Genomic DNA, 16,105 nt, shown 5'->3' on the forward strand with positions numbered 1-16,105 from the left:
GGGCCGCGGGGGCGTGGCCTCGGGGGCCTGGTCAGGTGCTGAGGCCTCAAGCGGCGGCGGTTGCTGGGCGACCGGCGGTGGCCGCGCAGCCCCGGCCCCAGGCCCAGGCCCAGCCCTCTGGCCGGGCCCCGCTTCTCGTACGCGGGCGAGAGGGGAGGGCGGGGGAGGGGGTCCGGGGGTGGCTCGGTGCGTGCGGCGGGCCGGAGGGGTGGTTTCCCCTGCCCCATCCCGTGTTTCCACACGCCTGCTTAAGGGCCCCTAAGAAAGGCCTCCGCGGCACATCCTGCCTGCCCGGTGCCGCTCAGGCCCTGAAGGCCCCCAGACTCATACCACTGCCCTGCGCGGAGGTGGGAAGTGCCTGAAGGCCCCTGTTTGTGTCGGTGTTGACAGTGCATCTGGTAGGTTTAACAGCGTGTTTGGGTTATGCTTTGGTAGAGCTCTGACTGCGTGTTCCTGGGCGCTTGCAAGCTGTGGGAGCAGCCCAAGGTGTTCTACCGGGGCGTGTGGCTCTGCTGTGGTGGCCCCTCAGCTGCTGCGGTGACAGGAGTGACTTGCTGAGGCCAGGCTGGGGGGCCCCGGTGGCCTTGGCTTCCCAGGGGAAGGGCTCGGCTACAGTCCCCACCCTGCTTCCAGCCCCTCTGTGGTCTGGGGGTGAACCCACTACCAGCTGGAGGCTCGTGGTACTCGCCCATAGTTTTTAGCAGACAGTAATTAGCTAATTGGTTATCTTAGGCTCTCCCTTTGTCTGTGAGGCCTGTGCTCTCCTGGCTCTGCACCCATCTTTTACAGTCATTGTTTCCTGACATAAACGTCCCTGCTTACCTGTTATTTTCTATTCTGACTGCTTTCACGAGGCAAAATTTTCTGATGAGTAATCCAGTAAAAGTGTATTAAATGTTGACTTCAGCCTTTTACCCCGTGCTAGCCTGGGGGAGGGGTTTTCTCTAACAGGTTCAGCCAAGGAAATCACTGTTCTTTGAGTAAATAATTGTTTATTAAATAACTATTTTTTTTTTTACAAATATGTAGATTCTTCTGTATCAAATCCTTCACCTTCTCATGATCCTCTTGGGAAACTGTTTTCAGTTACACTTTCATTAAGCTCTTCAAGGCTGTACCACCTTGTGTCCTGTTACACTTTAAAGACCAATTGAACGTGGACTTCTGCTGCTACAGTGGATAAAGTACTCTTTCATTATCAATTGCGGAATGCTCAGAGTCTGCGTTTGTTTGGGGCTTGGTTTGATTTCTCTTGAAGATTGTGTTCTTAACTGTTGTTTTAGCAGGATACGGAGCAGTCATAAGGAATTGCACTATGAGCAACTAAACAGAGATGAACGCTGTGATTAGTAAATGAAAATCCCTGTAGCAGAGGAATGGGAAACGAAAGACACAGAACAGTAGTGGCATTGGAAGAAAAGGTAAAATAATTTCAAATGTACAAATGACTGAAAATGTTCAGAACTTCTTTTTTTCTTCTCCAATTTGATTTTATTTCTCTGCTTTGTGTTATTTTTGAATTTACCTAGAAGAACTTGGTTTTAAATTTAAGTGTTTGGGCATGTCAGATCTCAGAGTTGCTGTAATTAACAGGTTTTGGGGGTGGTGATGTGCTAGGATTTTATTTTCTGGTCTTTGAGTTCTCTCTCTTGGCATTAACATTGAGAATTACTATGCTCCTGTAGATCTGACCTCTCAAGAGATTGATGTGTGGGTACATCTACCTATGGACAGTTTAATTTGTTAGTTTAATCATATGCTGCTGTCGGTGGAAGAGATATAAAAGCAGGATTTGGATTCAATGTGAGACCAGATGTGAGTTTAGCACTGGGCTGGAGTGATATTATTATTTATGAGGATGCATGTGCTCATCTAGCTGAAGCTCCTTAGGGGATGTAGTTAAAAAAAACACATATATTCTCTAAGTTTGAAGTAGTATAAAATTTGATGCTTGCACAATAGTAACATTTTGTAATAGACCATAAATCTGGGATTGCTACATTTGTCAGTAATGGGAGTGGCTTAATATTTATTCAGGAGGAATTATGAAGAGGTTATTTTTTAAATCGGAAAATTCATGAACTTTTCACAGAAATTATTTTAGGTATGTCTGTATAATTTTAATTTGCTAGGAAAATGCTTCGTGTTTTTATACCTTCTGTAGATTCCTGTGTTGGCTTGGAAGACAGTTGGGAATAAAACCTTTTTTATATCAGTAAGGCCACAAGTACTTGTAATACAAATCAGAAGACCAGCTTTGCCATGGCAGATGTAATCAAGGCTAATGTAACTGTGTTAAAAAGAAAAGATTGTGGACCCTGGCCAGTTCAAAGAAGCATTATCTAATATTTAAAAAAATAAGATTTCAGAAAGTATTCATTCCTGTGATTATAGCATCTGACATCAGGAAGCAATATTTTAAGTATCCCGTAACGTTGGCTGTTTCTTTTATATTTTTTGCATCTTGAGTTAATTTTTTAGAGTTCTAATACTACCTCTCGGTTTCTCTCGGTTGGTTGGGTTTTATGTTTTGTTTTGTGGGGTTTTTTTTTGTTACTGCTAGCACAGGTAGTGTTTGGGTATGTTTTTGTTTTATTTCAATAGAGTATCCACCCAAGTTCAAAGTGATGGGGGGGTGGGGGTGCGGGGAAGTGAAATGTATATAAAATGACGGACTTTAAGTAAATTGTGGCTACTTGGGCTACTATAGCATTAATCTACTGCAATAGTTCTCTGAAAATATCATCTTGCAGCTAGTGAAAAGAGACAGTGTTAAAACCTGTTAAAAGAGGAACTGAAAACAGATTAAATTCATGTACCGGCTCTGTGGCCGTATCTTGAATTTTATGTGCAGTTCTGATCATCCTGGATGGTAAATGGCAGAACTTCAGATCGTTCCTGTGAAATATGACAAAGACGAGAAATAGAAAACAGACAAAATAAATGAGGCTTTTCAGCTAGAAGAGATGAAAAAGGAGATGATTGAAAAGAAAGCTATAGATTAATGAATGGCATGGACATATGGATGAGTCTTCCATAATTCTAAGTGCTTTTGACCTCATTTATAACTTTAGCTTCCACAACAACCTATGTTTGTGTCTTCCACAATTTAAACAAATACGATGCGAAAATACACTTTCTCATCTTTAAAAACTGCTTCCTGATAAAATTCCTGGGGCTTCTTTTGTCGTTGGATGACTATTTGTCATGTCACGACACCTGACAAATAATTACTTCCCTATACATCTCCCCAGCTGTTGAACGCAACGCACCTTTTGGCTCGGGAAGTTACTAAGCAGCTGACTGCCGGAAATTAAAACAGTATGTAGGGAAGGATCGCTTTGGACTACCTCTGCTTCTGGTACTGTTTCTTAAGCATCTGTTTCTGACTACAGTAGATAGCTGCGCATCTGTCTTGACCCAGCAGGACAGTTTTAGTGCAACCTCATTAGCAGACTAAATTGATTTTGCAAAGTCCTTTTCACTGTCAGTTTTCTGCCCTTGCTAAAATTTTGGGAGTGTGTGTTACTAAATAAGCTCCCGTGCCATCTTCCACTGTTCAGTATTTTCCTGTGAGTTCAGCTAGAAGTCATCTCTTACTATTCAATGTATCCCATGTGAGCAACACATTGGAAATCGGAAACATCCCAGCCTTGAAAATGCCTCTTCAAATGGTTTTGCGGGCCATGGAATCTCTTGCTTCAATCAGCTTAATTACCTAATAAAACGACTGAAAATTGTTTAGGGACAACAGAGCACTTTGAAATTCAGGAATGCCATATATGATGCATTTTCAGCCTGCACAGAAGTCTGGATTTCAAAGGGCTCATAACTGCAATGCATCAGTAGCTGGAAAAAAAAAAAGACTGTTTTTATTGTCCTTTTCTTAGCTGGAATCTGGAAATGCTTCTATATGGTGGATACTACAAAATGCTTTGAAGACTAAAAATGTGGAATTTTTCTTCTCTGCAGCTTTGGGCTGTCACTTAGCCCTGAGTCCATGGGCTAGAATAGACTGAATGAGCAGCGCTGTTACAAGCTTGATCTGAGACTGTGCTCACCTGTGCAGGGACACACTGCATCTTTTTGTGCCTCAGAAAACTGAGCTGCGCTGTGCTATTATTGCCCTAATGAATGGAGAGAGCCTGCAAGACCTTTTGGCATGCAGGAGACTTTGGGGAAGATGCTGGAGAGAGACCAGTATACAGGTGACTTATCCAGCTTCTTTATAACGAGGTAGAGGGTGTCAATGATGTGAAAGCACCTTGTCTCAAACCCCAGATAAAAGCGGCAAGGCTATGTTAAAAGCAGTATTTGTGCAGGGTGAGAAAGTTTTATATGCAATGGGAAAGGATAATTAGTGCGACACTAAAGCAAAACTAAGTTTGCAGTGAGAGGGGGAGCTTTTTTTGTATTGTCCCATCTTTGCAACAATTGACACTGCCTTGTATATAATTAAAAGTGGGTGAAACTTGGAGCCCACATGGGACATTAACTTATTATTTGGCTCTCATCACTTACAAAAAGTTTGAGATTAATCTTCTGTTCGGTGTGGCCACCACTGGAGTATGGTATAATCTATGCAAATCAGTTGAAAAATTATTTTATTCAGTAAGAAAGTACCTGTACGCTGATAACAGAATATGTCCAAAGGGGGCACCCAGCAGCAATAACTCAGGGATATTATTGCTTGGGTGATGAATTAGCCCTGAGTCACTCAAATCTTGATGATTTTTTTTCTTTTTTTTACTCCCCCTAAAATATAATTTCATCGTGCTGCTGCTTACTTTATAAATATATATAATTTTGCAAGCTATGTGCTGAGACAGTATCATTTATTGTTCCAGATGTTCAATATATATCATAAGTGGAGAGCTTCCTGAAGGTAACTTTTCTTTTAACACACTCAGACTTGCATACAGAGTGGTTGTAGGATGTGCAGTGCTGGTCTTGGGCACTTGGGCTGCCTTTCTTCAGCCCAGCTTCAGCAGCTCGGAAGTAGTATGCTGGGATTCGTATTTTCAAGTCTTCTCAGTCAAATCGGAAGCTTAAGAAACAGCTTGGGCAACTTTCACTTCAGTGTGAGCCTTGACCTATGGGACTTTATGTAACATGGCTTGTGAAGAGCAGAGAGGTGTTCAAGCTGGTTGTAGACCACCTCTTGCAGAGATGTTTTGAGGAAAGAATACACATTTGGGGGAGGCTGGTGGGAATGCTTTTGTTAATACTTAAAATGATACTGGCAGATGCTTTTATCTTGGGTTAGCCAGGTGATGAACTTTGTGCTTGGGTCATCCCTCTACTCAAGCTGCGCAAAGTTGTTCATGTGAACGAGTCTTTTCAAGATTGGGACCTGGAACTATGGTGCTGAGTTAATTTCCTCTTTGAGCTTGGAGAGCATGAATGATGAGTGCCCATGACATGAAGAGGGGTTTGTGTGCCCTAAAACTTGTCTTGTTTTCCTAACTGTTGATCTTAAAAAGATACTGACTGTGCAAAGCCTTGCTTTGTTTATGTCCTTCCTCAGTATGTCCAGTAACAGCATCTGCAATTTAAGTAATTGCTAAATTGGACCTTTTGAATGCAAGGTAGGTAAGTGAATGACCTAGATGATGTTTTAGAAGAAATAGTTTGGGCTATTGTCCTTTGAAGATTAACAGAATATCCAGTAGATATTAAGATAACTTGTGGAGTATTAAATATGAGATCAAATCTTAATTCAGCCTGGCAGGATGCACTCACCTGTACAGTCTGTCTTCTGAAATAACAATAGGATATTGTAGGTAAAGCCAAAAAAGAAGGACATTAAGTTTTTCTTGACAAAAGACTTCATTAAGCTGATGCTGTGATTTAGATTAATATCCGTACCTTGGGAATAGTTGGAAATAATAACATTATATTTGCATACTTTTTATTTTAACAAAACTGAAACTGTAATGTTAGAATTGCCTAAACTAATTATATTCCCCAATTTTCTGGTCCAGTGACATCTACATTTAAGGCAGGATCTGTGTGTGTGATAAGCGCAGATATGCTGGTTCCCGTGTACCTTGGCGTTAGCTATCCATTTCAGGACCCCGACCTAAGGACAAGAGGATTTTAAATAGAGCAGCCTTGTTTCTCACTTATTTCACATCTGGACACTGTTGTATAAAAACCTATGACCTTGAAGTGCCAAATGCAGCTTCCTGATCCCTGGCTACCTTGCTGAAGTTAAAATAGTAAGAGACTTTTACCTCCTCCGCTAACTGAAATGATCATAAGATCATTTGGCAACCTTCTGGCCATGAAGTCGTGGGCACCTTGCAACTCTGTTTTTCCATAACCCCTGTTGTTCACCACTTACCTCTACATCCTAACCCCTGTTTAGCTTTTCTTAGGCTGGTTGTGGGGAGGAGTGGGGACAAACAGCAGCAGAGTCTTTTGAGAAGTTTCCTTGCAGCAGGAAGTTCACCTATATTAAAAAAAAAAAAAAAAAATCAGTCTGTAGCATCTTGCAGTGTCACCTAAGGACTGAGATAATCCACACTCATTCATAGCCACTGTCTGTAGACTCGCGTTGCAGGGAGTATCAATAAGTGTTTGTAGCCAGACAGAGAATGCCACTGATCCCCTCCCACCACAGGACTCTAAAAAACAAAAGCGGTTGATTGGACTTCGATTTATTGTTTCTTTGACATGTAATAGCACGTATAATAGAGAGTGATCTGCTTTTTATCCTGCTATGAGGACAACATTTGACAAGCTAACTCCAGAATGATTTAATTTAGAGGCATTTCTAGCACACACGATGATAAATTTCTCATCACCTTACAACATCCTCAGCAGGATCTGGGAAAGTATTATATATCTTGCTTTTTTAGTACATACGATTTGTAGATATATGAAAGAGAAATGGTGGCATTTAAATGCATTGCCCTTTTTTTTTTTAACTGCCATGTTTTTAAGAATATGAAACACCTTTTATCTCAAGGGTGTTGGCTCAAACCTACTCTGAGTTTGTAGCATGTGTTTTCTTCTCTGGGATCGCTGCTGCTTTGGATGATGGCAGTTTGAACACCACTCTGTGCATGGGGTTAATACAAAAAGTCCATGAAGCACCCAAAAACTTTCCCCGAGGACTGTGTGGGACATAGAACCCGAGGCTTACCTACCATGGTCATGGCAGCTGTAGAGCAGGATTTACACGTAATACCAAAGGACTGTCGGGCACCCTTACAGTCTGTAAAACCATAAATAAGGAAGGTAAACAATGAGGCAAACCAGTGCACTTGCTTTATGTGCAAATGTGGGTGCTTGAACCAAGCCCTCAAACTGGCTGAACAGTTAAACAAAACCATCTTTGTAAGCGCTGGAGTTGTTCAATGTCTTGAAGTCAGTGGATTTTTAATTACAATAAGTGGGATATTGAGATCTTGATATTTCAATGTTCTCATAAAAGCTTTTTTCTTTAGTGGGGCACACAAGTGGAATATTTATGAATGGTCTTTATAGTCTTTACGTGATTCCTTAATGTTAAAGTAGCATTACTGAAGTAGTCACTACCTCCTTCTGCTTAACAAACCCAGAAGATTAAACCAAGATGATTTAGTTATATATAAAGAAGAGCAATTCACATTAATATCAGGTCAGATGGGGTTTTTTTTCAACTTTTTAGAAGTTGCACCTGCTAAAATAGACTGATATGTTACAGGGTGCTTTATATTGCATAAATGTAGCAGGAACTGTTTCAGCCATTAGGGTTGGATTATTGTAACAGTAGTTTTATGATGACATCATAGCAATTTCCAGCTGCCCAAACAGTTATTTTCCAGAAGAGGTTATCTGTAGTGCACTTGCACAAAATTACACTTAAAAGGGCACTCATAGTTCCCTTGGGACTTACAAACCAAACCTTTTGTCAAATCCTTAGCAAACACAGAATTCTTTGTTTTCGTTCTGTGTCAGTGGTAACAGTGTGGGCACTACTATGATTTGTGATTCTAGATTAAACAAATAAAAACTACATTGTGCAGGGCAAGAGAAATGAAAGTCTGCAGTGCAAGCTTCCTGTCATGAAGGGATAGATAGCACAATGATTCTCAGATGTTTTTTTCTAGACTATTTTTAGGTTGGTGGCATAAAGATAAGGGTATACGAATTGCGGTACCCTACCTGAAATGGCACTCCTCCCTGTCCTGGGGAGCGTTTTGAAGCCATGGGTAGCCACAGAGCACGAGAGGATGCTGGCTGAGAAGCTGGCTTAAGGGACTAGACCTTCATTTTTGTATGGCATGTTAATATATAGAGGTATATGTCTTTCCTAGAGTAAATCTGGGTTGATTACTGTTGGTAGGTTACCATTTAAAAATGAAAAAAGCCAAATTGCTTGGACAAGCTCTTTAGGCAGTGTCTTGAAGGCTGCATTAGAAATTATCATGCCTAGTCACACAATTCAGAGGATCTTTCCCAGACTTAAGAAGCCAAAAGTAATATGGAGTCAAGCATTTCTGGCAATTGCTGTATTGAAAGGCATATTAACATATATTTAATGAAGAATACACGATCCTGTCATTGACTCTTTGATAAATCTCATAGCAGGAAAATAAAATCTTGGAGTTTTACCAGTTTGTCAGACCCTAAGAATATCAAATAACTATTCTCTGCCAATTTCATTCTAGCAAATTACAGTATTCTGCAGGGATTTCAAATCGCATGTTGTTCCAAGGACCATTTCATTTTAATAAAGATCTTTATTAGCTTTATTACTTTATATATGTTGAAAATGTCATGCAGTTTTTAATGAACTTGCACAACATATCAGTGAATTGAATAGCTTACCATCATCACGCTTGCTTTGGGAAGGAGCATGGCAGCAGTGGGGAAGGTCAGCAGATTAACTGTTTGTAGAATTCAAGATCTTCCATCTCACTGCTCTCATCATTGATTTCTCCTGCACTTACTGATTATCTGCCTCTAGTTATCCACATACAGAGCCTGCCAAGTCAAGACCTACGATGCAAATCCTGCAAAAACCAATTCATTGATTTCTTTTATTCTTAATGTTCATATGCAGGACAAGACCCCAGTTTTTTCAGCCATTTTCACTTTCCCTGACACTTTCATCTACTTTACAGTTATTCTTTTGCTCTGCCATTGAATTCATTGGAGGTTTTTGTTGGGTGCAGTTAGCTTCTGTCCTTGTTGGTTCCACAGTGCTGCAGGCGTGATCCGCCTTACCATTCAGCGTATATATCCAACATAAAGCCAATGTGACCATCTTCTCTGTGGAGTAAATCTTCAGGTTCGTGACTTCTCAGACCTCTTTAATGACAACGAAGTCTTTCCAGTCCCTGTAAACTGTCCCACTTGAGGCCAACACTAGTTTGGGTCAGCGGCTGCTTGTTCTGTGCAGCTGACAGAGCCATAGATTTCTCACTTGCTTTTTAACACTTTAAATGAGTGGGTGAGGTGGCTTTACTGGAGTGATCTTACCTGTCTCAAAATCAGATGGACCTGATGAAAAAGAGCAATGAAAAAGATCCTGTATCTGTAGGGGGATGAGTGTTTTGCCAGGCCCCCTGCTCACTCTTGCATAGTGCTGGAGATATTGGAAGTTTATGGATTTTTATGTAAGATTGGTACCTCACCACCCTGCACACTGAGATTTTTCTGTGTTTTCTATATATTTGCTATGTTTCTCATTTTGAGGATGTTATTTTGATCTGTGTTCAGGAGAAGATTCTTCTCTGGAGAAAGTTTTGAGGTGATAGAGGCATGTCAAAAGAATTAGTTTTGTTTGCTGACAATAACTCAATTTGATCCCGGACAATTTGTAATGAAAATACTTTTCTCCTCACTAATCCAATGTTACAATAATTACAAGCACCAGATCAATAGCGGGAAGTATAGGATTGGAAGTGTTGCTTCAGATATTAAGCCACAAATTGATCTCTCTGTCAAACCTTAAGTAAGTGCTGTATCAACACATATTTCAAAGATTGGAGGACGTTCTGAAATGTAATAGTGATGGACTGAAGAAAGGAGAACAATAATATGTTTTATGCAAGAGTATTAACTCTTTACAGCCCAAATCTACACACACCTGTTGTTAACTCATTATGTTTTGCACCCACACGTTACATCAGTGATTTCTGACTATTATTCCACTTGGTTCCATATGGGATTATCTCTGGATAGTAACGAACCTCACCTGAATTAAAAGAACCATAAGCAGTTGCACACAATCCAACACAAATCTTTTGCAACTGTTGAAGTATTCCAGCATTTATATGGCAAATATTCTAATTGGAGTCACTTGCTGACCAAAATAATAGTTTCTTAGGAAAATAGACAACACCGGAAGACCTTTGTATCACATAAGATTCTGAATTTCCTTGGACAACTGATGGAACTCTGCACTATGTCATACTGACCTGCTCTAAAGAAAGTAGAGGGGGGAAAAAATCTAAGAAATTCTAGAATTCTTTGGGAAAAGAAAAAGATAAACTTCATAAATCTCTCTTTTCTTTCAAAAACTAAGACAAATAGGTTTTTTTTGAGATCACTTTTCCCTCTTAATGAGCAGAAATAGGAAATTTGTCCTTATACAACTATAGGCACGCTGAGGTGTTAGAAGCTGCAAATGTCACTGTTCAGTTCACTTCATGGTGTTTCTTTTATAAGCCGTTAAGAACAATTGAAAGAAGTGTCTCTGAAGAATTTGTATTTGAATATGGTTTTTTACGCATTGAACATTGCCGTGGCTTGGATGTAGCACATTTGAGAGTTCAGCTTCTCCTCTAGGAGGGCTTGCCAGGTATGTGTAGTGATCTAGGAAGAATAGTTCTTGCTCCTTGTGGGTTGCCTCTCCCCTGATGAACACATGGAAGGAGCACTCAGGAGCGTGAGGGTTTGCTTCCTGTCTTTCTAATGCTAGGAGATCCTGCAGGGAGGGGTTTGGTGGATTGTTAAGTTGTTCTTCTTCAGATAAGGGCTGCTAATATTTCTGACTACTGAGTATTTTGAATTTTTTTTTGCTAGTGCAGAGATGAAGACTCTTGACTGGACACAAGTCGTCACAGCAAGAATTCTCTTTGGTGTAAACCTCTCTCACCTACTAAGTGGTTAGTCCTCTCAAGTAGAGATGATTAGCTGAGCAGTCACAACTTCTGTGTTTCCTAACTGAAATCACTCCTGTGTTTTCCTTAGGAAGGAAGGTGGTAATTCTCAGGTCTTGGCCACCACTGAAGCCTTGTCAGCCAGTTATGATTAGCTTGATTGTTTAATTAGTTTTCCAGCACCAAGAATAAGTATTGCTTCGCAGTGGAGAACAGAGGAAAACTGCAGGTGTCCCTTCAGCAGAGTGAGGAGGCTTTTCTCTAGTCTAGCCTTTTGTTGTTACAGCAATGTTTCCAGCTGTGATACTTCCTCGCTGCCAAGTAGTAGCAAATAGCAGTATAAATCATAGTAATGCTTGTACGGTTCGGGTACAGCCGATTGATTTTTGACTCTTAACGGGTGTACGTACACTTATTCTCATATTTCAAAATTAATTATTAATATTTCTGTAAAAAGAATAGCTTTGGGGATTAAAGAATGAACACTTTTGAAGTGTTTCATCTTCAAACTTTGGATTTCATTCCTCACTTGAAGCACACAGAGTTTTGTTTGAATTGTATTTTAATTTTATTTTCTCCAAGACTCTTCAGAACTAGAAGTCGATAGCCATGGCCTGCCTGACCCAGAGGGCAGTCAGTAGCAGTGCGGGTATGTTTAATTTAGGGCAGCAAATACAGACTGCTGCTGTCCGTGCTCGCCTACAGGCAGAGCTCAAAACGCCAAAGAGCAGCAGCGACATGTCTTGGTGCAGGCACGTGCAGCCTGGAGCTCGGCGGCGTTTTGCTGAGTACGGTTCACATTTCTCAAGAGGGGATGGGTAGGTAGGAAGCCCATGTGGAGAAGGGTGAGTGGAGTAGTGAGAAGACTGGAAAGGACTAGTATCCGGAGTTGTTTGTTCTTGACTACCTTTTTTGTACAGAGCTATAGGTGGTATGCCTGGCCTTTTGTATAACTGCAAATAATAGTTTGTGTAAAAGCTTATACTCAAAGCTGAATGAGCGGTGCGACTAGGATAGCTCTTGAGGGTGAAGAAAAGGAAGATTACATGTTACATGATGCATGATTGCTTTGGGGTTTTTTCTGAGTAAAGAAACCTGTATCACCATAGGCGCTTGCTGACTTGCAATGGGAGTCAAAATAGATTTTGCTGAAGGGAAAATAGTAAATACAGGGTGGGGGAAAAAAATCAGACTGCTTGTTATCCTTTTGTTCAAAGCATATTGAGATGGACCTGAAGTGGAATCTTGGCAAAGTTTCTCATCGGGCCTCAGCTGCAGTCCGGGTGACTGATTTGAGTTGGCGAGGCAACCTAAATCCCAGTCCGCTGATTAAAGATGACGGAGAGCTACTTATCGATGAATACCTTTCCCCCAGGAAACTGGTGAGTAGACATCCAACTTTTTAATGAAGAGACAAACTGGCATATACAGAGCTGTATTAACTTAACCTTCCAAGTGCCTTTGTGATGGTTGCAGGTTGTTGCATATCTGACAGTTAGACTTCTGCATAAAGTAGATTCTGTCTTATGGAAATTTACCAAATGTTTGTCCTCCTTTCACCTTGTTTCATATAAAAAATATTCCCAGCATGAATGCTGCTGTCTTTATTGCTAGGTTTCTTGAAGCAGCAGGAAGAAAAGTACAGGTAGCATAATTATAATTTAAACAGATCTCATTAATGCCATCTGAAGTACCTCGAATCTTATCATTAGAAAAAGCTTTTTACATTAACCTTGTTCTAGAGATTGGAAATGTAACTTTAAAAGAACAACTTTTTTCTGAATTAGTGAAATCCTCTGTCCTGCTAAGAAGCCAATTAAAATATCCTGCCAGTGCTAGAAGTACTTTCTATATATATCAAAGTATATGAAATTGCAAAGCACATTTGAAAGCCATGTTCCTTTTTGACTGGAGGAAATTATTTTGCCATGCAGCCCGTTGAGAGAGAGTAACATGCTGAAGTCTTTGTGAAGGAATTCACTTTACAAAATATTCGTGAAGGAATACTTGGTTACATATTGTGCTGGATTTGCTCAGGACTAATTAAGGGTGAAATCCTTTGGGATATGTAGGAGCTGAGAAAATAACCTCATTTATCCCTGCTAAAGAAGGGGAGAGCTGAGAGCAGAAGTAGAAGTTCAGGAGAGAAGCTGCAGCTTTGTGTTGCAGAGCTGGGTAGAAATTAGTGAAAGACAGATGAGGCCAAGGCTGTGGTTGGGATGCCCCCAACGCGTGTGGGGGGGGTGGCGGTGTCTGTAATCTGCCGCAGGGACGCTGGCTGCTGCGGGGGCACGTGCCAGCTGCAGGTTTACGCTGCTCCCTAGCTATAACCGTGCACTGTCGATTGGACAGCAAGTTATTCTCAGAACTACTCTTCCCTTAGCAGCTATGCCTTTTAGTGTTTATGAAATACCTGGAGATGCAAAAATCACTTTTTGCAGAGTGTTTTTTTTAAGCTTTCTGGAGAAAAATCAATACATGATCTTGCAATCTGTGCCATTCACTTTCTTTTGGTTCTTGTGAACCTTTGACAACTTAGTCTTTTTTTAAAATCTGGCATAGAATTTGACCAGTCTAATGTGTTTGTGGCCTATAACACCCTGTCTAAATCCAACGGGAAGCTCTCAGATTGGCCTGTTTTCTCAGGGCGTGAACCAAAGCCCATTAGAGTAACCAAAACAGCTGCCCTCTGACTTCAATAAACTCTGAATTAAACCCTTAGGAAGTTCTTTCGTTGGCATGAAATTCTTCTCTTTCTGAAGCTCTGCTGCTTTTTGTTCACAGTAAACTGTGAGCAGGAAGGTGTATGTAAGGCAATGTTACCCACTTCCCATGAAGTTACAGTTCATTATTTTATAATATTCTTTTAAATACAGATCTGAAGTGAAATTCTCCTACAACTCTAGGCTATTTTTTAAAATGGGTAAAACCCCTTTATTATTCTTATGTACCCTCTTGAACTTAATGGAGTCTTGCCTCTTTAAGGTTGTGTATATTAATATTTGTAAGAAATTCCATTTCAAAGTTTCTTTTAAATGGATGCGTACTCTTCTACTAATTTCTCTGGACACAGTGATTTCCTGGCCCTAGAACCCGACATTTGTGTTGACATCGCTGGGGCACTTCCTGCTCAGAGGAAAAATGACATGGCATTGTTAAGGAAACATTTGTAATGTTTATAGCTTGGTTTAATAACATAGCCAATTTTTCTATTCTTTGACCTTTATGTTGATCAAATGGAAACTGCTGCTTCCATGAATTTACTTCCTCTGGATCTGCAAATGTAAAAATAGAGACACTGTTCAAACATTTAATCTGAAGCAAGTTTTCAGATGCTTTTTTTTTTTTTTCAAGGAACCACATACCACTGATAAACAACCTTTCAGACCATTTGGTTTGCTTAAATCGATACACTTGCAATATCTTCTTGATTGTCTTTTAGTTGTGAATATTTTAGGAGTTATTGATTGTGTTTGCTGAAGTGCTCTGAGATGGAAACTAATATATTTTTAAAATACATGCTCATTAAAGTAAAATTATTTTACATTCAAATAAGGACATGGGCCTGAGTTCTGCGGTGTTGTGTAGGGAGATTTCTGGACACCTGGTGGAGGTTCCTGAGGAAGGTTTTCATTCAGAGATACACACATCTTTACTCCTTGCCTTTGCAGTGTTCTGCCTTGCGCCAGTTCCGTTTGGGCTGAGGGCTGGGAGGTCTGGCTGTGCAGGACCTGCGAAGGCTGGGTGCCTGGAATTGCAGCCTGTGGCCGCATCTCTGCCTGCACATCTCACTCATTTTCTCCTTTTTCCAGGGTGATGGCAGTCTCCATTAGCAGTCCTCGTTATTAAGGACTCCCTAAAAGGTGTGATACTTGTATTCCTTCACTTTTTTTTCCGGTTGCTGGGTTGTTTTCCCCTGAAGAGAGGGAAGTTTGGCTTAAACTGATTTTTATTCTCTTTCTCCCCATCCTGCCCCACTTCCTTTCCTTTTTGCCTGCTTGGACCCTGTAGCACCTAAGACAACTCCTACAAAACCATTGGTCCCTTGTCTCTTCTGTTCCTCTCCATAGTGGATCCTCACCTCACATAAATCTTACGCTCACTCATTACAGGATTTGTGCTCTTCTGTGGCCTTGTTTTGGCATAACATTCACTTTAAAATCCTGTGTGACTCTGTATCCCTGTTACGTTAATCACATCTTCTGTAGTTTCTGCTTGCTGCCATCTCTCTTGCTGCGATCTCATGTGATGCCCTTTTATATTTGAATACTCTGCATCCAAGCTACAGGTCAGAAGCCTTTGATGCGAGGGTTGGTATCATTAGTTGTTCTCTTTCTAGTATCAATGTCAATCCAGTATCAATGTCAATTTTCTGATGTACTGTTTGATCTTTACACTGTATGAATGGGCATTCTTGCTTTTCCATTTGTACCTGTCCTGTTAACATTTCGGGCTCCCTGTTCTGCCTGTACTTGTGTTGGGCTTATGTGTTGTTGTCTGATGTTGCAGAATACCAGGGTGAGCACATTCCCTTTTCTCCCTTTGTTCTCAAATCTGGCTATTAATGGGCAATAAATTACAATTAATTTTTAACTTTTAGGGCTGTAGCACAGGTTTCTCATTAAGTGTGAAGGAACTGAAATTAAGAGCTCCACTTGTCTTGAATCAGAGTTTTATTTTGTTCTGTTAACCCCCATCCCCTCCCCATCGTTTGCAAAGGATCTTTTCCTGACTCCAACAAAAAGCATTCAGCTTCTCAGAATGAACTCATTTTACAAGGTCAAATGATCTTCCAGATATTGTCACATTATCAAAACTAATCACGTTTGTGTGTGATTTGTAGAGAAGAAAGGAAGTATTCTTATTTTGCTATTTGTTGATCCTGCTCCAATTAATCATGTTTTCTAAACTTAGGAACACGTGTTCGGAAATGGTGTTTAGTTTTGTTGCTCAGGAGGTTAGGGTGTATTTCATATGGTATGCACGCATCCTCATGGGGAGAAGAA

At 40.6% G+C, this 16,105-nt stretch overlaps 1 protein-coding gene across 3 annotated transcripts in view; it reads left to right on the forward strand.

Annotated features, from left to right (window-relative positions):
- The first annotated feature begins 166 nt into the window (after nt 1-166).
- The window catches only part of LRRC56 (leucine rich repeat containing 56), a 65,353-nt gene continuing 49,414 nt past the window's right edge, over nt 167-16,105 (forward strand). Inside the window, exons 1-3 of one of the 3 annotated variants that reach the window (XM_056354995.1) lie at nt 167-398; nt 1,284-1,421; nt 12,317-12,481. In XM_056354995.1, the coding sequence (XP_056210970.1) occupies nt 1,377-1,421; nt 12,317-12,481 (210 nt within the window). In that variant the 5' untranslated portion in view covers nt 167-398; nt 1,284-1,376. Of the gene's footprint in view, nt 399-1,283; nt 1,422-12,316; nt 12,482-14,911; nt 14,963-16,105 lie in introns of those variants that run through there. The other 2 variants (XM_056354996.1, XM_056354997.1) reach the window with 2 other exon arrangements.

Source organism: Falco biarmicus, chromosome 10 (genome assembly GCF_023638135.1).
Source record: "Falco biarmicus isolate bFalBia1 chromosome 10, bFalBia1.pri, whole genome shotgun sequence".
In the NCBI taxonomy this organism is placed as follows: domain Eukaryota; kingdom Metazoa; phylum Chordata; class Aves; order Falconiformes; family Falconidae; genus Falco; species Falco biarmicus.